The sequence below is a fragment of the Petromyzon marinus genome, chromosome 21 (genome assembly GCF_048934315.1).
Source record: "Petromyzon marinus isolate PM22_M1 ecotype Great Lakes invasive population chromosome 21, UKy_Petmar_22M1.pri1.0, whole genome shotgun sequence".
In the NCBI taxonomy this organism is placed as follows: domain Eukaryota; kingdom Metazoa; phylum Chordata; class Hyperoartia; order Petromyzontiformes; family Petromyzontidae; genus Petromyzon; species Petromyzon marinus.
In genome coordinates this window covers 1,542,315-1,567,009 of record NC_133687.1, presented here as the reverse complement: position 1 = coordinate 1,567,009, position 24,695 = coordinate 1,542,315, and the positions used below count along the sequence as shown (strand labels likewise).

At 51.8% G+C, this 24,695-nt stretch overlaps 1 protein-coding gene across 4 annotated transcripts in view; it reads left to right on the top strand.

Moving 5' to 3' along the window:
• Positions 1 to 65: 65 nt before the first annotated feature.
• Positions 66 to 24,695, top strand: part of LOC116944668 (rho-related BTB domain-containing protein 1-like) — a 31,765-nt gene continuing 7,135 nt past the window's right edge. For 2 of the 4 annotated variants that reach the window (XM_032958410.2, XM_076068349.1), the window contains exons 1-15: positions 66 to 1,841; positions 7,106 to 7,297; positions 7,684 to 7,787; positions 8,606 to 8,791; positions 13,405 to 13,585; positions 14,056 to 14,136; positions 15,090 to 15,371; positions 16,445 to 16,577; positions 17,981 to 18,113; positions 19,088 to 19,426; positions 19,697 to 19,830; positions 20,901 to 21,104; positions 21,362 to 21,480; positions 21,971 to 22,121; positions 23,329 to 23,417. In XM_032958410.2, the coding sequence (XP_032814301.2) occupies positions 1,593 to 1,841; positions 7,106 to 7,297; positions 7,684 to 7,787; positions 8,606 to 8,791; positions 13,405 to 13,585; positions 14,056 to 14,136; positions 15,090 to 15,371; positions 16,445 to 16,577; positions 17,981 to 18,113; positions 19,088 to 19,426; positions 19,697 to 19,830; positions 20,901 to 21,104; positions 21,362 to 21,480; positions 21,971 to 22,121; positions 23,329 to 23,417 (2,577 nt within the window). In that variant the 5' untranslated portion in view covers positions 66 to 1,592. Of the gene's footprint in view, positions 7,298 to 7,683; positions 7,788 to 8,605; positions 8,792 to 13,404; positions 13,586 to 14,055; positions 14,137 to 15,089; positions 15,372 to 16,444; positions 16,578 to 17,980; positions 18,114 to 19,087; positions 19,427 to 19,696; positions 19,831 to 20,900; positions 21,105 to 21,361; positions 21,481 to 21,970; positions 22,122 to 23,328; positions 23,418 to 24,695 lie in introns of all 4 variants that reach the window. The other 2 variants (XM_076068352.1, XM_076068350.1) reach the window with 2 other exon arrangements.

The window sequence follows — 24,695 nt, the reverse complement described above, 5'->3', positions numbered from 1 at the left end:
GAAACGAACAATCTAATCGAAAGCGAATATCACAGAACTACCTCTTGAAATCTCTTCAAGTGACCTCTGGTCCTCACATAGTAGAGGGTAGCACTTTCCCATCCGCTCTGCTACAGAGAGAGAGATGTTGGTCGCACTGCAGTCACACCAATATTTGGAATTTTGCCAATTTATGTGCAGGATCACATTTTTAAGTGACAGCTTTTTTGTGCAGTCATTGGTGACCGGGCTGAGACCATGCACTTGAGAAACCCGTTTTTTTTTAATCACAGCTCAATCTCTGCGAGCCTGCTAGGGGGTCTCATGTAATTCTGATTTCTGCCTGACTTTAAATTGGCCCTCTTATCTGTAAGCAGTGCTGTCCTTGTGGCACCGTAGTCACTTTGATTGTGACTACTGCCCCTCACTTAACAGACTGGGGGACGCAAACAAAATATTGGAGCCCCTCCACTGCCACAGCCGCATGGTCAGGAGCCGTATGGTCAGGAGCCAAACAAAAAACATACTCTGAAAAAAGGAGAAACCCTATTCTCATACTTTGGTACTGGCAAAGGGGAGGTCCCATGATGTAGATGCTCACCCCGAGCTCGCATTAGTCTGATAGTGTATTGTCTTTGGGCTGTACGCCTTTTCACGTTCTCTGGTCTAACACAGTTTGAGGCGAGGCTCAAAAGAAAGATATCTCTGGTGTGGACCAATCAGTTTCAAGGAGAATGGATATATTATCAGAGTATGTTTTTTGTTTGCATTCTGACCATAAGCATCGCAGTTAATGCAGACATTATTCCTTGTAAAAGGTTTCAGTTTGGTGTTTTAACATATTAACACCTGTTTTGTTGCCAGAAAAAAAGGGGAGAAACCTATTATTACATTTTGGTACTGGCAAAGGAGGTCCCATGAGGCCTTTAGATGTTACCTAAAAGTTAGAGTGCATTCGATGTTGCACACCGAGGGGGCGACAGCAGAGAAATCGACATAATGTATGTATTGTATGTCAAAATTCTTTCGCACCGTACGTAGATAACCGTGCTAAATTATGTGTTCGGCGTCACTGGAGTGACGTAACCGTCGCGCGATGACGTCACTGCAGTGACGTAACCGTCGCGCGATGACGGTGACGTGGTCGGACAATGCACGGATTAATGCACGGATCACTTATACTGAATGAAGTTGTGCTGCTGCATTGGCAGTGGTACACAAGTAGCAACAGCAAACTCAACGCAGTCGTCAATAACAACACTGTGTGTGTGGCCTTAAAAGGAAAGATACACAAGGCGACGTTTCGGGCAATGGTCCTTTTTCAAAGCACGTATATGCCATAAAGATACATGCAATTTAGCAGGGCCATTGCTCCAAACATCTCCTGTTAATATATTGTTTTCCTTTCAAGGCTACACACACACGGTGTTGTCATTGACGAATGTGTTGAGTTTGCTTTGTTAATCAATTTAGATCGCTAAAAACGCTGCGAATTGATTTGACAATTTAACACTCAACGCTTCGCCCACTTGATGTAGGTCCCGCCCCTTTGCTACTTTAAGCCAATCTAAATTGAGAATTTAGACTCCCTACTTGTAAGCCCCGCCTTCTCTATGTCGTTAACCAACCAGAATGGATGCATTATGCTCAACCTCCGTTTAAGTCCTGCCCTTCATCCCAGCCAATGGAAATGGAGATTTATTACCCCGCCTACTCGCTGTCAGCACCGCCCCTCGGTGAGCACGCCAGCCAATCAGGAGGCAGCGAGGCGGTGGCCCGCGATCAGTTGCTCCGCACGCACCTGGCACCGTATCGGAGTAGAACCCGGAATACGAGCTCTGCAGCTCCACACAGGTGAGCGGGTAGGTGGATGAGTGTATTGTAACCTGCAGCGTGGTAGTTGTGTGAGTGAGTGATTGGGTGAGTGAGTGATTGGGTGAGTGCGTTGTTGTGACCTGCAGCGTGGTAGTTGTGTGAGTGATTGGGTGAGTGTGTTGTGACCTGCAGCGTGGTGGTGGTTGTGTGGGTTGGTGGGTGAGCGAGTGATTGGGTGAGTGTATTGTTGTGACCTGCAGCGTGGTCGTTGAACACTGGTGGATGACACGAAACGGTTATCCGGTAGACCGAGTCCTCGACACCGGTGGACGAATCAATGAGTGAAGTTCACGGGAACCGTGTCCATGGTAGTAGCGATGGAAGAGCGATAAGGGGGCGACTGACCACCGGTGAGCGAGGGATTGGATTTAATGAGTGCGTGTATTGTATGTGTTAATGAGTACCTTGTGCGGTGTGTAACGCATCCGCTATGGAGAGATAAAGGCGGCCGGGCGTGTTGCTGGCCGCAGCACCCCCTCATGGATGTGCCGTGCCGGCCTTCATAGGTGCTCGCTAACAGCGCTTGTTTCAACAGTCTGTGTAGGCTACATGAGGATCTTAGGGTTATGCATTACCTCTGTGTATCTTATCAGTCTTGTGGGTATTTATGCGCGTGGACACTACCTGACCTCTTGCATGTATGCATGTTGAACTTCTTCCGCACCATACATACCCAACAAAGCTCCACGTTTTTCTCGGCCACAGTTATACCCTCCTTTCTCTCGCTTGCGAAACATGGACCCCTCTGAAAGAACATCTGCGCGGGTTTGAAACATTCAGGCTGCCCTGCCGACGATCCGTCCTGGGTTTAACCAGACTGGATTGGATTGTGTGAGGAGCTCACAGATCACTGGAAGATCTGGACACAGTCCAACCAGCGAGCAACCTTTGGCAGGCGAGGCTGCGTTGGCTGTGTCACGGAGCCCGCGCTCAGCCACATTATTGCCAATAATGTTCTGTTTTGTCTACATAGCTTCTGGTTCAGCTAAAAGGGCATGACACGGGGTAGAGAGGAGACGAGCTGATGTCGTACGGGGAGGGTGATTGGACTTGCCACTGACTGTTACACGGAGTCTCGTGTAGGACGCTACTGAGCTGTTGGAAGCAGTCCGCGCTCCAACAACAGCGGAGGGCAGAGCGTCAGGTTGCTAAAACGCAGCAAGTTGGCACAGTAGGGGGCACAGGCGGTGCATCTGTTAGTCACCTCAGTCGGTCAACCCCATAACTTCTGGATCTGTCCCGTGACCTCCTTGCCAGCGAGCCTTTCGCACTTCACCTGGCCTCAAAAGTACACCGAGCCTGACACAATCGCCATTGTGACATCACCGCCACTCAGTGCGAATAGCAGCGGTTGTTTTTGTGGGGTGTGTCAATGTATAAAAAAACATTTTGAGGCCTTAGAATGGGGGTGTAGGACTCCCCAACCACAACAACATCACAGGGCAGGTGGGGGTGTAGGTCTAGACAATGGATAGTTTGCTGAGCCTCAAAAGTCTGGAGGGTTTAGCTACCGCTCGTGAGTTGTTAGCTGACGTGCCGTCTGCCGAGAAGGTGCGAACAGGAATCCCAAAATCCAGGGACCAAGTAAAGCGCCGGGCTGAGATGACCTCCCAAGCAAACCGCAGAGGAAAGGTGGCGATTGTGTGCAGGCCCCCCTACACGATGTCACTACAACTGCCGAGACCACAGGATGGTTTCTGCAGGATTGGAATAATTCCATGGTGGTCCATGGAATCGCAATGATTGGAACCACTCCCAGGGCATATCCCTCTTCAGTGTGCCGGGAAATGCTGTGGCAAGGATAATTCAACATCGCCTCCTTGGCCAGGCACGCCAGTGAGTGGCTTGCGGAGCCGCAGCGCGCTTTCAGACGGGTGGCGGTCCTGTACAGATGCCGTATACTCTGTGCCTCTGCTGCGTCTAAGGGGTGTAGGGAATTTCAAGAGTACAAGGCTTTGGGTTGTTTTTTTCTGTGTTTTCGGGGTTTCTAAATATTTGTTCACAATAATTAAGGAATTTCATCATGGTGCGCAGGCAAGGGTAAAGCTGCTTGGACGGTAGCCACATTTCATTATTATCTGTCCCCTACATTATTTTATGTGTTTTTGACCACAATCCTATATGATTTATATGAGATCCATCGCTGCACCAATGACATATCAGATATATATACAATGGGAGGCTGATCGATGCCCGGTGCGGTCAAAGGATGGCGCTCTTCTGGTCAACTATGTCTAGTACGATGATGATGATCTGGTAATTTGTCGAACGTGGAGCGTGCCACTGAAATTGATAGCGCCGGCCTGGGTAACTCTCTGCCATCAAACACTCCACCCCCTCAACTCCCTATGAATCATGGGGGCGATGGTGGAGAGGTCCCGGGACCTGGGAAAGTTGTGCCCGTGCTCATCTCTGTTTTGGCAACATTGGCAAAAGCGGAGGTCTCACTCCGAATTGATCGAGCGACTTTATCTTTGAATCGTCTGTGCAAGTACAACTACTGTCGGGGACGCTGACTGGCCCTATCGCTCCATACGAGTCTTCTCTCCTCAGTCTGTCGGTTATCGTTCCGTCTGCGCTTGTGAGTTTTGCACCCTCCGTAGCCAACACCTTGCAGACTCGTTTTTTTTTGGCGCTCGCCTGCGTCGGCACATTCCCCGAATTCCTGCGCTCGGGTTGGTTAAACTCGGCGTGCGAACCCGAGAGGTCCCTCTGAACCTTTGTAAAACAAAAACCCACATGCGTGTATTCTGCAGCGTGTTGTCGTCGCGGCTCATGTGCGAGATGTTCTCCCAGATAAGGATGTGATTTTCGCGAGTCACTCAAGCAGGGAGAGCACAGGGGGGGGAGCACTGTGGTGGTGGCACAAGAGGTTGTTCTAGAGGTGAAACATGCCCGGCAGCACGCACACACGGCGGTAGTGACACGGGAGCATTGCGACGCGTATCCTGCGTGGCTACCTGGGCGAGCACCCCCGTGCCCCCAAGCCTGACTCGCATTCATTGAGGGGTCCTCCGAGCGTTGGGATGTTTGGCCAATTAAGGTGTTTGTCCAGTCAAGGCGTCGTCACGGAGTCTGAAGATTATTTTTATGGAAGGATCCTGCAATCGGAATGTTTGGCCGAATAATTTTCTTACAACGGAAAGTCTCACGGAATCCTCATAGAGTACTTGTTAATGGAGGGTCGTCATCACCACCATGACAAGCACCATCACATCTATCACCATCACATCTATCACCACAAGCAACATCACGACCACGACCATCACAAGCAACATTAACCACCACCACCCCGCCGCTCCCGTGTGTGGAGGAGCGGAGGCGTGCGTACAAGAAGCAATGTGAACTTTCCAGTTAAACGGGAAGTTGGGAATTTGATTCACGTTGAGTTCCTGGCGTAGATAACTCCCGTGCGAGTTCGTGCGTGTGTTAGGGAATGTGTGGGTGTGTTCGTGACTGTGTGGATTGGAGAGTGTATTGGACTGTGTATTAGAGAATGCGTGTGTAGTGCTCGCTAACAACCCTTGCCCCAACAGTCTGTTAAGACTACAAAGGGGGATCTTTGTATCAGTGGGGAGCGGTGGTGTAGTGGTTAGCGCGCTGTGCTATGAACCAGGCGACCCGAGTTCCATTCCCGCTTACGACCAACACCAGTGGCGATTATGTTATCTTGGGTTCTCCCCCTAGGTCGACTCAGCCTCAAATAAGTTCCAGGAACTAGAGAGACATGCGGTCGGACGTGACGCTGGCCACCGACCGCCTCGTGTTCCGTGCCGGCCTTCATAGGTGCTTGCTAAAATCACTTTCCCCAACAGTCTGTTAGAGCTGTAAGGGGGATCTTTGCCTTTATATATGTATGCAGAATATGAACAGAGGTGGTCCATCTGCCAGTCATCTCAGCCAGTCAACCCATGGCACCTGGGTCTGTCACGTTACCTGCTAGCAGCGAGCCTTCCACGCATCACGTGGCCTCTGTTTACCTCGGCTGGCACAAGGGCGGTGGTTACGTCAGCGCAGTGTGTTGTACTTGGGTGTGTACACGTGTTTACGTGAGTTTGTGTACACGTATTTCGATCAGGTGTGTTTACGTGTGTGTGTTCACGTCAGTGTGTGCGCAAGTGAGTTCGTGTACACGTGTGTACAAGTGAGTGTGTACGCATGTTTACATGTGTATACACGTGTTTACGTGACTGCCTGTACACATAAGTGTATGTACAAGTGAGTGTGTACACGTGTTTACATGTCTACGTGTTTACATGTCTACGTGTTTACATGTCTACGTGTATACACGTGTTTACGTGACTGCGTGTACACAAGTTTATGTACAAGTGAGTGTGTACATGTGTATACACGTGTTTACGTGAGTGCGTGTACACGTGTGAACCCGTGATCTCTGGCACGTACACCTCACGGCTGGCTGCCCTGGGTTTTCTGAGCAGGAATGAACCAGACTCAACCAACATCTACAAGGGCAGGGGGAGGGGGGGCTGGTGTGTGAGGTGGAAGGGGAAGCACACCGACCCCAGTCACACCTGGGAGACACTGTCTTTTATTTTGTCATCACGTCATGAGAGACGAATAATATATTCGCAAAAAGCACATTGGAAACCTTTTGTGAGAGAGAACGGCTCACGGAAGTGATATGACAGAACTGCCTCTGTAACCTCGAATTCACACACAGTAGTAGGGGGCAGCACTTTCCCACCTGCTCTGCATACGAGAGGAATTTTTTTTCGCATTGCACTCCACCTAAGATTTTAATTATCAGACTTGGAAGCCAAATTAGGTGTTAAATCTGGTTAAACCAGGTTTAATGAGATGGGTTTTTTTCGTGCAGGCAATGGTGTGAGTGGGCTCAGACCATCAACGCACTACATTTGAGAACCATAAACAACTCTGTTTATGATAGTGTGGGTCAAAATGTGAGTTTATGGGTCTCTGCAAATCTGTAAATCCATATGCAAGTCTCTGGGTTCCTATTCGAGTCTCTTGGAATCTGTGAGTCTATGGTTCTCTCTGTGAGGCTTTGGGTCTCTATGTCAGTCATTGGTGACAGGGCTGAGACCATCAACTCACTGCACTGGAGAGCCCAGTAGCAATGGAGAGATTTCCCCTCCTCTGTCTTAGAAAAAACCCAGACACATGGGGACACCTTGGCAGAGGTCCCAGCTTGTATGGAGACACCTGTGTAACACCACTGTGTTGTCCCAATCTCCCTCGCCCCCTGTCCCAATTGCTGTCCCCGTGGTAGATGGAGGTACACGCAGACTACGAGCGTTCAAATGTGGAGGTGATTAAGTGCGTGGTGGTCGGGGACAACGCAGTGGGGAAGACTCGCCTGATCTGTGCCCGGGCCTGCTCCTCGGCGCCCCCCACACACGCCCAGGCCGGCACGCATGTGCCCACCGTGTGGGCTATAGACCACTACCGCGCGTGTCCTGAGGTGAGGAGGTGAGGAGAGGTGACGGTGAGTGGGATATAGACCACTACCACACGTTTCCTGAGGTGAGGTGAGGAGAGCTGATGGTGAGTGAGCTATAAACCACTACCATACGTTTCCTGAGGTGAGGAGAGGTGACGGTGAGTGCGATATAGACCACTATCACACGTTTCCTGAGGTAAGGAGAGGTGATGGTGAGTGGGATATAGACCACTCCTGTGCGTTTCCTGAGGTGAGTAGATGAGGAGAGGTGATTGTGAGTGGGCTACATACCACTACCACGCGTTTCCTGAGGTGAGGAGGTGAGGAGAGGTGATGGTGAGTGGGCTATTACTGTGGTCTCCGTGGTTACCGAAGTTGTCGCGGTTCCGCGGTTGCCCTGGCTGCAGGTGCTGGAGCGCTCGCGGGGCATGGTGGACGACGTGAATGTGTCCCTGCGACTGTGGGACACGTTCGGTGATCACCACAAGGACAGGAAGTTCGCTTATGGACGGTGAGCGCAGAGCACCACACCGCACACATAGCAGACACAGCTTGCGCAGCATGCGCAGCACATGCAGCATGGCACAGCACGTACAGCATGACACAGCACGTACAGCACACGCAGCTAGTCCAGCTTGCACAGCACGTGCAGCATGCGCAGCATGCACAGCACATACAGCATGACACAGCACGTACAGCACACGCAGCTAGTGCAGCTTGCCCAGCACGTGCAGCACGTGCAGCACGTGCAGCAATCGCAGCAATCGCAGCAAGCACAGCATGACACAGCATGTACAGCAGGCGCAGCATGCACAGCACATACAGCATGACACAGCACATACAGCATGACACAGCACATGCAGCACATACAGCACCCACAGCACATACAGCATTACACATCATGTACAGCACATGGCGCACCACGACCAATAGTGGTGATGATGTTGAGGCTGTGGTTGGTGGTGCTGCGGTGTGTGGAGGTGTTGTAGTGGTGTGACATGGGGTAAAGTGACATGACACCGTGTGGTGTCACGCGGTGTGGCATGGAGGGTGGGCATGGTGGTTGTGTTCTTGTGGTGATGTGACACGGTGTGACATGATGTCGGGGGTGGATATGGTGATGCGATGTGGTGTGGCGTAGAGGGCAGACATGGTGGTGGTGTGATGTGGTGTGGTGTAGCATGGAGGGTGGACGTAGTGGTGGTGGCGGAGTGACGTGGTGTGGTGTGCAGGGCAGGTGTAGCGGTGGTGTGATGTGGTGTGGTTTGGCGTGAAGGGCAGATGTGGTGGTGGTAGTGTTGTGGTGGTATAACGCGGTGTGGCGTGCAGGGCGGACGTGGTGGTGGTGTGCTTCTCCATCGCGAGCCCCGTGTCCCTGGCGCACGTGCGCTCCATGTGGATACCCGAGGTGCGCCAGTTCTGCCCCCGCACGCCTATCCTGCTGGCAGGCCTGCAGCTCGACCTGCGCTACGCCCACTTGGACACACTCAACCGCGCCCGCAGGCCCTTTTGCAAGTAAGGCATGGGGGGACACGGGGGTACACGGGAGCGACACGGGGAACACGTGGAGGGAGATTCGGGGGTGGAGACATGGGGACGCGGGGGAGATCCGGGGGGACGCGGGGGAGATCCGGGGGGACGCGGGGGAGATCCGGGGGGACGCGGGGGAGATCCGGGGGGACGCGGGGGGGACACGGAGTCACAGGACATGGGAATGTGGCTCTGGCTCTAATGTCTGTCAATGAGTCCACTTCTACATCCCTCTGTTTTGACATCCATCTGTGCATCCATCCGTACCTTCTTCTGTCTGAGTGCCCATCTCCTGCCTGTAAATGTTCTATTCCAGACATGGGCAAAGTACGGCCCCCGGGCCGTATATGGCCCGTTGGGCTTTTTAATCCGTCCCGCCGAACTTGTCCAAATATTATTATATTAAATTTTACCTTTCTCCTGTAATGCCCCCATTTCCCCATTAGATGGCGCACTTGGACCAGGAGTGTGGTGTATAGGGCTCGAAAGGGCACATGATCTCGCAATGCATTGTGGGCCGTCAGCGCCATTTTCAGGGTTAGTTAACATTGCTGAGTTAGATACGGTGCTCCCTTCACTTTTTCGCTTTGCCCTGTGAGCCCTTCTGTAAAATGAGCAGATCAAGGAAACGAAAAGTGGACAATGAGTGCCGAGTGTTTAACACGGAGTGGACAACAAAATACTTTTTCACTGAAGTCCAATCGAAGGCTGTATGCCTGATATGCTAAGAAACTGTCGCAGTTTTCAAGGAGTACAACATCAGCCGTCACTTTGCTACGAAGCATGCTAACTACGCTAGCAAGCAGTCAACGCAAGAACGGGCAGCTACGGCTCAGAGGTTGGCGGCTAATTTACAGACTCAGCAACATTTTTTTCACCGACAAACTGCGATTCAAGGGTCAACTACCAAGGCAAGTTTTTTTGTGGCATTCGAAATAGCAAAGGCTAGCAAGCCTTTCTCCGAAGGCGAGTTTGTAAAAGAATGCATGGTACAGACAGCAGACATCTTGTGTCCGGAGATCAAAAGCAAATTTGAAAAAGTCAGTTTATCACGCAGGACTGTGACTCGCCATGTGGAACTGATTCATGAAAATATAGCCAGCCAATTAAACAAAAAGTTTGATTCCTTTGAGTATTCACTAGCACTGGATGAAAGTACGGACGTAAAAAACACTGCTCAGCTCCTCATTTTTATCCGAGGCATTGACAACAGTTTTGCGATAACAGAGGAGTTTTTGACCATGGAGTCCCTGAAAGGAACAACGCGGGGAGAGGACTTGTTTAACAAGGTGTCTGCTGTCATCGAAAGAATGAAGCTACCTTGGAGTAAACTTATCAATGTCACAACGGATGGATCGACAAATTTAACTGGAAAAAATCTTGGGCTGCTGAAAAGAATCCAGAATAAAGTGAAAGAGGAAAACCCTGACCAGGATCTTATTTCCCTTCACTGCATCATCCATCAGGAATCCCTGTGTAAGTCTGCATTGCCGCTTAATCATGTCGTGAATCCAGCCGTAAAACTTAACTTTATATGAGCAAGGGGACTTCAGCACCGTCAGTTTATTACGTTCCTGGAGGAAACTGATGCGGATCATCAGGACTTGCTGTACCACTCTCGTGTCCGGTGGTTAAGTTAAGGAAAGTGTTACAACCAGTGTGGTAGCTGAAAGAGGACATCATCGCATTTTTGGAGTTGATGGGGAAATCTGACGAATTCCCTGAGCTAAGCGACAAGAACTGGCTTAGTGACTTTGCGTTTGCTGTGGACATATTTTCACACATGAATGAGCTGAATGTGAAATTGCAGGGGAAAGATCATTTGTTCACGACATGTACAAACATGTGAAAGCCTTCAAATCCAAGCTCACTTTGTTCTCCAGACAAATTGCGAACAAATCTTTCGCTCATTTCCCCACACTTGCCATGCAGGAAGAGGCACCGCGAAATGCAAAAAAATACAGCAAATCACTTGAGGACCTGCACGGAGAATTCTGCCATAGGTCCTCTGATTTCGAAAACATTGAACAGTCACTTCAGCTGGTGTCCTGTCCCCTGTCACAAGACTCTGAAACAGCACCACAGGAGCTGCAGTTGGAATTGATAGATCTTCAGTTTGACTCCGTCCTAAAGGAGAAGTTCAACTCTGTTAAACTGACTGACTTTTATGATTCACTTAACAGAGCCACGTTTCCAAACCTCCGGAAGACTGTACAGAAGATACTGACTTTGTTTGGCTCGACTTATGTGTGTGAGCAGACATTCAGCGTCATGAACGCCTACAAAGCCCGTCACAGATTAAAGTTAACAGATCAGCACCTCAGATCTATCCTGAGAATTGCCACAACCAAAATAACTCCAGACTTGGATGCACTGGCAAAAATGGGAGATCAACAACACTGTTCCCACTGAAACTGAAAGTGATGATGTGTTGCTGCAGCGAGGTTGGAGCCAAATCTCCGACACACAGCCTGCGTGGCTGCTCTAACCTGTTAATGTAGATAATGAAGAAGGTCAAGTGAGGTAATTGGTTTGGGCGCAGGCCTCATGTTTTCATGATGTTTGATCAGTCACGTTACGACATGTTTTTGTATTGTTCATGTTCGTGCAATTTGTTAAATTGCCTTGCAAATAAATGCTTTGCTACCTGTTAAAGGCCAAATCCTTTCATGTAATGATTTATACATGTCATTTATATTAGTTCGCACAAACACTCCATCCATCTGTTCCTGGCCCGGCCCCTCTGTCACATTATAGAACCCATTGTGGCCCGCGAGTCAAAAAATTTGCACATTCCTGTTCTATTCCATCCATCTCTTCTTCTGTCTCTCTCTAATTGTCCGTATTTCCTGACTGTCTATATGTCCGTCTGCCAGTACACATACATACATATGCTTGTGTGCCGTGCCGACCTGCATACTGCGAAAAAGTATTTGATCCCCTGCTGATTTTGTACGTTTGCCCACAAACAAAGAAATGATCAGTCTATAATTTAATGGTAGGTTTATTTGAACAGTGAGAGACAGAATAACAACAAAAAAATCCAGAAAACGCATGTCAAAAATGTTATAAATTGATTTGCATTTTAATGAGGGAAATAAGTATTTGACCCCCTCTCAATCGGAACGATTTCTGGCTCCCAGGTGTCTTTATACTGGTAACGAGCTGAGATTAGGAGCACACTCTTAAAGGGAGTGCTCCTAATCTCAGCTTGTTACCTGTAAAAAAAGACACCTGTCCACAGAAGCAATCAATCAATCAGATGCCAAACTCTCCACCATGGCCAAGACCAAAGAGCTCTCCAAGGATGTCAGGGACAAGATTGTAGACCTACACAAGGCGGGAATGGGCTACAAGACCATTGCCAAGCAGCTTGGTGAGAAGGTGACAACATTTGGTGCGATTATTCGCAAATGGAAGAAATACAAAAGAACTGTCAATCTCCCTCGGCCTGGGGCTCCATGCAAGATCTCACCTCGTGGAGTTTCAATGATCATGAGAACGGTGAGGAATCAGCCCAAAACTACACGGGAAGATTTTGTCAATGATCTCAAGGCAGCTGGGACCATTGTCACCAAGAAAACAATTGGTAACACACTACACCATGAAGGACTGAAATCCTGCAGCGCCCGCAAGAAAGCACATATACATGCCCATCTGAAGTTTACCACTGAACATCTGAATGATTCAGAGGACAACTGGGTGAAAGTGTTGTGGTTAGATGAAACAAAAAATGGAGCTCTTTGGCGTCAACTCAACTCGCCGTGTTTGGAGGAGGAGGAATGCTGCCTATGACCCCAAGAACACCATCCCCACTGTCAAACATGGAGGTGGAAACATTATGCTTCGGGGGTGTTTTTCTGCTAAGGGGACAGGACAACTTCACCGCATCAAAGGGACGATGGACGGGGCCATGTACCGTCAAATCTTGGGTGAGAACCTCCTTCCCTCAGCCAGGGCATTGAAAATGGGTCATGGATGGGCATTCCAGCATGACAGTAACCCAAAACACACGGCCAAGGCAACAAAGGAGTGGCTCAAGAAGAAGCACATTAAGGTCCTGGAGTGGCCTAGCCAGTCTCCAGACCTTAATCCCATAGAAAATCTGTGGAGGGAGCTGAAGGTTCGAGTTGCCACACGTCAGCCTGGAAACCTTAATGACTTGGAGAAGGTCTGCAAAGAGGAGTGGGACAAAATCCCTCCTGAGATGTGTGCAAACCTGGTGGCCAACTACAAGAAACGTCTGACCTCTGTGATTGCCAACAAGGGTTTTGCCACCAAGTACTAAGTCATGTTTTGCAGATAGGTCAAATACTTATTTCCCTCATTAAAATGCAAATCAATTTATAAAATTTTCGACATGCGTTTTCTGAATTTTGTTGTTATTCTGTCTCTCACTGTTCAAATAAACCTACCATTAACATTATAGACTGATCATTTATTTGTCAGTGGGCAAACGTACAAAATCAGCAGGGGATCAAATACTTTTTTTCCCTCACTGTAGGTGCTGCTGTTCGCAAACAGCACTTGCCCTAACAGCCTGATAGAGACTACACCAGGGAGCTTTGTCTCCTTGTGCCTGTGTGCGCACAACACAGGCCGCTGAAGCCGAGCGACCTGCTCCCCCCGGACCGGGGGAGGGAGGTGGCACGGAGTTTTGGGCTACCCTACTATGAGGCCAGCGTGATGGCGGGGGGCGTGGGAGGCGCGGGGGGTGTGGTGGAGGAGGGAGCCGGAGCCCCCCAGCACCATGGGGTGCGGGACATCTTCGACAACGCGGTGAGCGCACCGCTCGTTCACCCAGACACTCACCCACTCGTGCATGTGCTTGCCCAGATACTCGCCCACTCCTGCACACGCTCATCCAAACACACACCTAGACACTTGCCCACTCGTGCACACGATCACCCAGACACTCACCCATTTTTACACACGCTCATTCAGACACTCGCCCACTTATCAACACGCTCATTCAGACACTCATCCAGACACTCACTCCCTCATATACACGCTCACCCAGAAACTCACCCAGACACTCGCCCACTCGTACACATGCTCACCCAGACACTCGCCCAGACATGGTGATGTTGGTGGTAGTGATAGTGATGTTGGTGGTAGTGTTGGTAATGTTGGTGGTGATGTTGATGTTGGTAATGTTGGTGGTGGTGATGTTGGTGGTGGTGATGGTGGTGGTGGTGATGGTGGTGGTGATGATGGTGTTGGTGGTGTTGGTGGTGTTGATGGTGTAGATCCGCGTTGCTCTTCTTGCTCGGCGAGGTCTCCATTTCTGGAAAACTCAGCTCAAGCGAGTGAGGCCTCCTCTTCTGCAGGTGAGGCCACTCGGGGACCATATGGGGGCACAAAGGGCACAACCCAGTTGGGACACAGGGGCGGACACCCAGGTGAGGTTACACAGGGACACGGGGGACACCCAGGTGAAGCCACACGGGGGGACCCAGGTGAGGCCGCACGAGGACACGGGTGGGGGGGGAGGACACTCAGGTGAGGCCACATGTACACACGGGGAGGGGACACCCAGGTGAGGCCACACGGGGACACGGGGGGACACCCAGGTGAGGACACACAGGGACGGGGGGGGGCCCAGGTGAGACCATACGGGGACACGGGGGGGGACACCCAGGTGAGGCCATACGGGGAGGGAAACATTGGGACACCCAGGTGAGGCCACAGGGGGACACCCAGGTGAGGCCATACGGGGACACGGGGGGGGGGACACTCGGGTGAGGCCACATCGGGACACGGGGGGAGGACACCCAGGTGAGACCACACAGAGACACGAGGTGGGGGGAACACCCAGGTAAGGCCACGCGGGGACACAGTGGGGACACCTAGTTGAGGCCACAGGCCACACCGAGGCACGTGGGTGGGGGACATCCAGGTGAGGCCACACGGGGACACGGGGGTGACACCCAGGTGAGGTTATACAGGGACACAGTGGGGACATCCAGGTGAGGCCACACAGGGACACAGGGGAGACACCCATGTCAGGCCATACGGAGACAGAGGGGACACTCGGGTGTGATAATGAGACATGGGGACACGGGAAGAGACACGGGGGCAGCGAGACATGGGTTTAATTGCCTTACGACCAACTGACAGGACTGGTGGTATCGTGCTGTGCCCCCGACTGTGTTGAACAGAGGGTCACTTGAAAGGCTCTCGGAGATATGTCTGTGACATCTGCTTCTGCGGGCCAATCTATATTACAAGGGGATGCAGGATATCCAAACAAAAACAATGCCGACGATCTCTCTGTTCGCAGGCGCCGTTCCTCCCCCCAAAGCCGCCTCGTCCCCATGTGGAGCCTCCTCCTCCTCTCCCCACGCCATCCGCCCTCTCCCCCCGTCCGTCTTTGTCTCCCTCGAACGGCGCCGCGGGCACCGTCACCTCGTCGTCGTCTTCGCCCTCCTCTGCGTTAGCGGCGGAAGCGGCATCGTCCCTACCCTCGTTCCTGCTGACGGAGACCGCCGCCACGATGGTGGAGAGCGAGCGGGCCGCCGACGTGGTGTTCGAGGTGGCAGGCGAGCGGGTGTATGCGCACAAGGTGCGTGCGTGCACCTAGCTTGGCACAAAGCGCTGAGGTGATGTCACCCCCCCACTGCTCAGTGGCGGATGACAGTCGCTGATGCTCTTGTCATGTGGCTCAATGTGTCTCTCTTGTGTGCGGGGAGCGGTGGCGCAATGGTTAGCGTGCTGCACTGTGAACCCTCCGACCCGAGTTCTAAACTATTTTTAAAAACTAACCTATTTTTATTCTACCAGGTATGGCCCACTCAGCTGTATAGCTCTATTTCAGAAGCGACCTGGCCACAACATTTTAGCTCGACGAAGTGGCTTATCACGTGGAAATGTATAGCAGCCAAACACTCTAAATGTATCTTGATTATATATGTAGAGGGAAAAATGTACGCGATCACGGGGAGAATATGCATATTCCAAATATGCAGTCATCAGGGTCGGGATCAAACCAACGACCTCCTGTAGACAAGGCGAGGTAGTTAACATCTCGCGGTCAATACCAGTGACAATTATCTGAACTGGTTCTCGGCCTCCTCTAGGTCGACTCGGCCTCAAATGTGTACCTGGTACAATTTGTAACCATCGCCACTAGGGGGACAAAGGCGGCCGGGCATGATCCTGACCACCACCCATCTCTTTGAGTGCCGTGCCGGCCTTTATAGGTGCTACTCCGCTTACAGAACTTGCCCCAACAGTGCGTTCAGGCTATTATGGGAGATCTTTGTCTGCGTAGCTGTAAGTGTGGTGCAATTCCTTGTGTGTGATTGTGTGCTTGTGTTCACATACACGTGGTTTCAAACTTAATTGAAACCCCAGCAAATTCAACAGACCGGTCATTGCAAGGCAGCGCACCCTAGTGAGCCCCTGGAAGACGGGAGAGAGATCGATCCATGATGCACGGATTTACAATTTATCTCAGACAATTTCAAGTTCAAGTATGAACCCATGTTGAGCAACCAAGCCGAGTGCTTGTAGGGGTATAATTTAGAGGGGGGAACACAGCACACGTTGATTGCCCCCACTGTTTCAAAGTTCGTGTGGGGGGTGGAGTTAATGCAGCACGTGTTGTGTTTGTCGTGCACGAGCATCACACGGCAGGTCTTCCTCGCCATGGCCTGCTCCAAGTTTCAGGAGCTCTTCACCAGCGAATTTGCTAATCAGATCGCGGCACAAGATGGCTGCCAGGGTACCAACGATGGAGGAGGAGATGGAGCGCATGCCCAGGATGGAGGTAACGAGCTCAAAGGTTCATCAACTCATGGCGACAATGCCCGTTAACCATGGGGCGCTTGAGTGTGGCGTTGGAGAGTGTGGGTGGGGTGGGAGGGTGGGTGGGGTGGGATCGTGGGTGGGTGGCGTATGCTGGGTTTCGTGGGTGGGAAGGGTGGGTCGGGTGGGGTGGGCTGAGTTGGTTGGGAGGGTGGAGTGGGTGGGGAGGGAGGGTGGAGTGGGTGGGTGAGGTGAGGTGAGAGGGAGGGGTAGATGGGGTGGGTGGGATAAGGTGGGCACATGCTGTGTGGAAGCTACCTGGTCTGTCACTCCGCACGAAGCTTTGAGTCTTTTTGGCCACAGTCATGCCCTCCCTTCTCTACGCTTGTGAATTGTGGACCCCTCTAATGGAACATCTACGCCGGTTAGAAACATTCAGGCTGGCATATGTACAATCCTTCCTTTAACCAGGCTGGTTTGTGTGAGGAGCTCACAAATCCTTGAAAGATCTCGACACATTCCCATCAGGAAACTCCGGCAAACAAAGCGGTGTTGCCTGGGTCATATAGCCCGCCAACCCACCGCATGTTTGGCCGCATATAGGGGGCTAACCGGGCACAACATGGACTGATGCGGTACGGGAGGATTGAAGCTAAGTGGGCTTGTTGACGACTGGTACCAGCGATGTCAAGATTGGCCTCTATTGAGGAGGCTCGTGAAGGACACTACTGGGCAGTTAGAGGCAGTTGGCTTCCAGCAACTACGGAGGGCAGAGGAGCGACATTCACAACAATGAACGAAGCCCCGGGCGGATAAAATGCAGCAGGTTGGCACATTAGGGGGCACAGCTGGTGCATCTACCAGTCATCTCAGTCAGCCAACCTATGGCACCTGGGTCTGTCCTGAGACCTCCTGTACGCGAGCCTTGGACACTTCACGTGGCCTCAAAGTGCACCTGGTCTGGCACAGGCGCTGTGGTGACGTCACCGTCACTTCGTGGTGAATGGCAGGTATTAGGGTGGAAGGGAGGGGTGGGTGGGGTGGATGGGGTGAGGTGGAGTGGGTGGGGGTGTGTTGTATATGTGGTGGGTGCACGGCCAGGCGTGGTGCTGGCCGCTCCCCTCCTCGTGTACCATGCTGTCCTTCATAGGTGCTTGCTAACAGAACTTGCCCCAAAGTCTGTTCAGGCTATACAGGGGATTGTTTGTCAGTGTGCATGCACGTGTGCACCTACCACCAAAGTGTACCTAGCCTGGCACAACCACCGTGTTGTTGTTAAGTGTCGATTGCGTATGTTTGTGTGTGTTTGTGCATTTGCATACGTACATACATGCCCGTGTACACGTGCGCACGTGGGTACGTGTACACACATACTGCACATTGGTTATCCACGGACGTGTGGTCCGCGTTCGCTCGCGCCCACAGACAGCGCCAGCAGCCATGCGCGTCCCAGCGGGAGAGACCCGCACTGGAGCCGCGCCATTGTGAACGTTCGCCAAGAGATGGTGGACAACGGCTTCTACCAACAGCAGCAGCTGCAGCTTGGCGCAAAGTCTCGGTGAGCGGTGCCATCAGGAAAAACGCTCAGTGGTCACACGGAGGAGCGATGTCGCGTAAAAGTGGGTTCTCTTTATTTTGTTTGACGCGTCGGCTTTCGCAACCAATATTATTCACAATAAATGATTTTTTTGGGTTAGATCGTGTAAATACAAATGTCTCGTTAACCCGCCACAACCCGACAAAGCCCAATTAGTTTGTCACAATTCTGGCAAAATAGCGCGACGGTGCTGGATGTAATAACCAGTGAAATGTCACGGTACTCAAATTGTAAATGTTGTGGATTTACTCCAACACACCGGTGAGCTGAAGTAGTAACTAATTGGCACGTTTTGTGACAAACCTTATACATTTAAACTAACGCGATCTAACCCAAAAAAACCTTCATCACGGTTGCTGAGTACTGACCCAACGTCAAGTGGACTACAACACCGCCCGTGTCCCTGTGGGTGCCACGGTGGTGAGATGTTAACTACCTCACCTGGTATGCAGGAGGTCGTGGGTTCTATCCCGACCCTCACGTCTGTATATTTGGAATTTGTATGTTCTCCCGGTGGTCGCGTGGATTTTTCTCTGGGTCCTCCGGTTTTTCCCTCCATTTAGAAACATGCATTTAGAGCATTTGGTTGTGATACATTTCCACATAGACCACTTCATTCAGCAAATCATCTCTGTGTCCACACGTCTCTGTGTGTCCCTGTATCCACGTGTCTGTTCATGTCCACACATCTCTCCGTGTCCCTGTGTCCACATGTCTCTTTGTGTCCACATCTCTCCGTGTCCACGTGTCTGTCCGTGTCCACGTCTTTCCGTGTCCCTGTGTCCACGTGTCTGTCCGTGTCCACACATCTCTCCGTGTCCCTGTGTCCACATATATCTTTGTGTCCATGTCTCTCCATGTCGCTGTGTTCACATGTCTCTCCATGTCACACGCATCTGTCCGTGTCCCTCTCCCTCTGCCCGTCACGCCCCCAGGCACCGCCTCGTGGTGTCGCTGGGCTCCTCGTTCCCACTCGACGCGTTCCTCACGACGCTTCACTTCCTCTACACGGGGGAGCTGCGTGATGAGGAGGCGTGGGCGCGTGGCTGGGACGCCCTCAACGATGGCGGCGACGATGCCCACGAAGATGACGCTGATGACGGTGATGGGGGAGGAGGCCATGGAGACATCGATACAGGAGGGGGAGGCGATGGGGATGGGGGCAGCGGTGGTGGTGGTGATGATGATGATGACAACGATGATGATGATGATGGGGAGATGTTCAGAACGAACCGCAGGATGTTCCATCGGCGCTACTCATCCCGATGGCACAGGTGAGAGGAGTGCAGTGGCGTTGGTGGTGGTGCCATTGATGGTAATGGTGGTACCGGTCATGTTGCTGCTGCAGATAATGATGATCCTGTGGCTGATTATGTAGCTACTCATGCTGGTGCTGCTTATGATAATGCTGCTGATAAGCATGCTGATCTAGCTACGAGTGCTGATGCTGCTGATGAGTGGTGCTGCTGCTGCTGATTAGGGTGTTGACCACGCAACTACGAGTGCTAATGCTGATGATGCCGATGACCGCCCTACCCATGCAGACCCATCGACAAGGAGGTGGCGCGCACACGGAGAGGCCTGGGGGCACAGGGAGACTCGGGGGTCGGGTGTGTGGGGGGGGGCGTAGGGCTCAGTGGGATCGGGCCCCCCACCCTACACGGACAGCTGCTGTCAGGTGACCCTTCACCCCTTCGCACACCTCCACCCCTTCGCACACCTCCACTACTCACTCTGTGCGTTCCGCCTGTGCCTATGTGCGTTGCATGTATGTATGTTGAACTTCCTTCGCACTGTACAGAGTACAACCGTGCTGATTTGGAGGTGCGGGGGGAAGGACAACAAACTAAACGCAAGAAGCAGTTCTAAAGAAATTAGCTTTCAGTCGAGATGATCTAAAAAGTGCATAGCTTCAGTGGCTTCCTTACATCGGAAGGAAGAGCGTTCAAGACGGCCGCAGAAGCGCAACTGAAAGCGCGCGATGCGGTGACCATCTTTGTTCTATGGTTCGCCAAAAGCCACTGCTGGGAGGATGAACCGAGTTTTCGTAATGGTTAATGCTCCTTAATCAGATCAGCGAGATTTTGCAGCGTTCACGATGCGGAGCAGTGGCACAGTGGTTAGCTCTGCACTGCGCTATGAACCCAGAGACTCGAGTTCGATTGCCCTCTCGTGACTAATATCAGTGACAATTATTTGAACCGGTCTTGGACCTCACCTAGGTCGACTCTGCCTCAAATTCTCATTTGATTATGATGCTGCTGCATTATCATCATGGTGCGGTGTGTAAACATCAGCACTGGGGAGACAAAAGCGGACGGACGTGGTGCCGGCTGTACCAGAACTTCATAGGTGCTACTCACTAACAGCACTTAACCCTTATAGTTTGTTCAAGGCTACACGGGGGACCTTTGTGTGTGTGTGTGCGCGATGGAGTGGAGTGCAGCGGTTAGCGCGCTGTGCTATGAACCTGGCGACCCGAGTTCGATTCCCGCTCACGGCCAACACGGTGATGATTATCTGAATAAGTTCTGGGCCTCCCCTAGGTCGACTCAGCCTCAAATGAGTACCTGGTACGGTGTATAAACATCTTCACTGGGGAGACAAAGGCGGCCGGGCGTGGTGCTGGCCACCCACCCCCTAGTGTGCCGTTGCCGGCCTTCATGGTGCTACTCGCTAGCAGCACTTGCCCCAGCCGTCTGTTAAGGCTACACGGGGGATCTTCATCTGTGTGTGCGTGATGAACAGATCTGGAGCGGCGCGTGGTGCGACGCGTCTCGGCGCTGCGCTCCGTGGCCGCCGTGGCCGAGGCGCTGGAGGTGTTCGACCTCCGCGTCATGGTGGGCAACGAGCTGCAGAGCGAGGCTTTCATGAACACCGAGGTCACGCGTGCCTTCCACACGCGGCGCGCCAACCGTCTGCGTGACCTGCTGGCACGCGGCACGCTCGCCGGTACACGCACGCGCACACGCACGTGCGCACACACACACGTGCACAGACACACAGGCGCACACATGCACACACACGTGTATACAAGCGGAGCCAACGCAGCGACCCGAGTTCGATTCCCGGCCGTGACTAACATCAGTGATATCTGAACCAATCGTGGAACTCCCCTCACCCCCCTCCACCACGTGCCGCGCCGGCGTTAACAGATGCTCGTTAACAGCATGTGCTGTGTGTGTGCACGTGCGGGGTCGCGTGAGTAGACGTGGTGTTCCGCACAGACAACGGGCTGGTGCCTGCTCACAAGCCCCTGCTCATCCCCAGCTGCGAGTGGATGGCTGCCATGTTCAGTGGAGCCTTCATAGAGAACTTCCAGGATGAGGTGAGGGCACTTGGAAGGTGGCGACGGTGGTGATGATGGTGGCGGTCGACATAATTGTGGTGGTGGTTGTGATGGTAGAAGGAATTGTGGTGTTGATTATGATTGTTGTGACGATAGTTGTGTTGTTGTATCAGTGTGCGTGTGCCACTGTGGGGAGCGGTAGTGCAGTGGTGAGCGCGCCGGGCTGTGAACTTGATGACCCGAGTTTGATTCCCGCTCACGAACATCAACACCAGTAACGGTTATCTGATAGGTCTTGGGCCTCCCCTAAGTTGACTAAGCCTCAAATGAGTACCTGGCACGGTGTCTAACATCGCCGCCGGGGAGACAAAGGCGGCCGGGCGTGGTGCTACCACCCACCCCCTCGTGTCCTGTGCCGGCCTTCACAGGTGCTGCTACTCGCTAACAACACTTGCCCTCACAGTCTGTTAAGGTTATTTACGCGGGGGCGGGATGGGGTGGCTCTTTTGCCTTTTGTGTGCTACCGTAGGTGCGCCTCCCCGGCACGTCGCGTGCATGCGTGCGTGCACTTCTGGAGTACCTCTACACACGCCACGTGACCGTCTCCCACGAGCTCAACCTCATGGAGCTCATCGGCATGGGAAACCGCCTCTGCATGGCCCGGCTCGTCCACCTGGCAGGTGCTAGCCTCTCGCAGAAGCAGCAACAGCAGCAGCCACGATGGTGGCTCCTGCACGTGATCGCCTGTAGTGATCTAGCACTGTCATGGAGGCAGCAGCGAGGGTTGGTGGGATCACCGCATAGATGTTGTTGTGAAACTCCCTTCCTGTGGGTGGGCATCGAGGAGATGGTGGACTCCACCTGTTCCGTCTGTACAGGGATAGAGCGTATTCCCCTCGCATGCATGGGGTTTTCTCCGGATGCTCTGGGTTCCTCTCCGCATGTAAGCACTCGTTAATTGTCCGATACCACCTTGATACATATATAGAGGACTGCAGAGCTTGGGCAATTGTTGGCACTAGCTCCTTAACGCCTGGCAGTTGCCTCTCTGCTTGCGTGTGGTTCCTCGCACCTCTAAGTCTTTGTTCTCTCCACTAGAGTGAGCTGATATCCTGCGGTGCGCTACAAGTTGATATTATGATGATTATTATCAGCAGCATAAGGGGGCTACATGGGCGATATTTGTCTTGATTTTACATCCCTGTGTTTGTAAAATTACTGGACATCTGTGAAAAAGAGCTTCATAGTTCATCGGAATCCTCCAGTCTCAATGAAGATTCTGCTTTTAGCGCTGCGCTACAAACCCGGCCGACATAAGTTCAATTCCTGCTCACAGCCAACATTAATTCCCACTGACAGGCAACACTAGCCTTAAATGAGTACCTGGTGCGGTGTGTAAATCATCAGCACTGGGGAAACAAAGGTGGCCGGGCGTGGTTGTTGGCCATCCACTCCCTCGTGTGCCGTGCCGGCTATCATAGGTGCTACTCGCTAATAGTGCTTGCCCCAACAGTTTTAACTATAAACTATTTTTATTTTACCAGGTAAGGCCCACTGAGCTATATAGCTATTTTTCAGAAGCGACCTGGCCACAAACAATAGCTCAACGAAGTGGCTTATCATCATGTAGAAATTTATAGCAGCCAAATACTATACACGCATTTCTAAATGTGGATTGGAAAAAACGGAAAACCCAGAGAAAAATCCACACGACCACAGAGAGGAGATGCAAACTCCAAATGTACAGGCGTCAGGGTCGGGATCGAACCTATGACCTCCTGCATACCAGGCGAGGTAGTTAACATCTCGCCACCGTGGTACCCAGTTTGTGAAGGCTAAATGTGGGATATTTGTCTATTTGCTTGTGTGCGTTGTGCTGTCGGTTAGAGTTCCACATGGTGCGCCGACTGGAGGCCTTGTCGGATGCCAACAAAGACATAAACCGTGAAGTGCTCATCTCTCTGGAGCTCACCCAGGTGAGGCCTCAACACTCCTCACACCTCCACATACTTTCCCACACCTCCACATACTTCCTCGCTTCCCCACATACTGCATGTGTCTTTGTGTGTATTTGTGTACATGTGGGTATATATATGTATCTACGTGTATCTATCTATGTGTTTCTGTATGTATCCGTGTGTGTGTGTATCCATGAAAAAAACAACCCCCGACTTCCTTGGAGATACCGGATGGTAACGCTGTGGTGTATGTGAGCAATGCCATGGAGGGGAGGCCAATTCCAAAATCGGCTATACCCCTTCTTGGCGCTTATAGTCAGCCACCAAAGCGACCTAACGGGGGCTCTGGATGGATACGAGGGGCTAGTAACCCCTCCACCTTCAATTAAATTACCACTAAACCATGTGAAAATTATTGAACGAAGCATGTGGCGGAGGCCCCCGAGGGGACAGGAGTCTATGACGTCTCTTGGCCAAACCACATTTGGCGGAGCGAAGAGACTGAATCCTTACCCTCAGGGTTCCTCCAAAAACAGCAAAAAGCTACTGCGGGTGTTTACGTGGAATGTTTGAACGCTCACAGCGGAGGAGAGGCTGCCACTCCTCTGTTGGGAGCTGGAGACTGTCAAAAAATAGGGAGTGGCTCTTCTGAACAAAATAATGACGGGGGTGTGTGGGAGCATGGCAGTGAGGTGTGGGAAGCTGTAAGCCCCAGGCTACTGTGGGCTTGCCTTTCCATCAACCAAAGGCAAGGGGTGGTGGTGATTACAGATGCCTTATTTATATGACTTCCTGTCACAGGTGCTAGCTAAAGTGGCCCCTCGGGAAAGAGTCATCCTATTGAGTGACTTAAATGCCTGAGTGGATCATAATACTGGCACCTGGTCTGGAGTGATTGGAAGACATGGGTCAGATCAGCTCCATAACAACTTTTGTGCAGATCATATGGGACCTCCTTTGCCAGTACCAAAATATGAGACTAGGTTTTACCCTTTTTTCTGGCAACAAAACAGGTGTTGAGATGTTAAAACACCAAACTGAAACCTTTTACAAGTAATCATGTCTGCATTAACCACAATATTTGTCAGAATGCAAAAAAAACACTCTGAAAAAAGGGGAAAACCTATTATCATATTTTGGTACTGGCAAAGGAAGTCCCATGATGTAGATGCTCAACCCGAGCTCTCTTTACTCTGATAGTGCATTGTCTTTGGGCTGTACGCCTTTTGACGTTCTCTGGTCTAACTGGTCTAACACCGTTTGAGACGAGGCTCAAAATAAAGCTGTCTCTGGTGT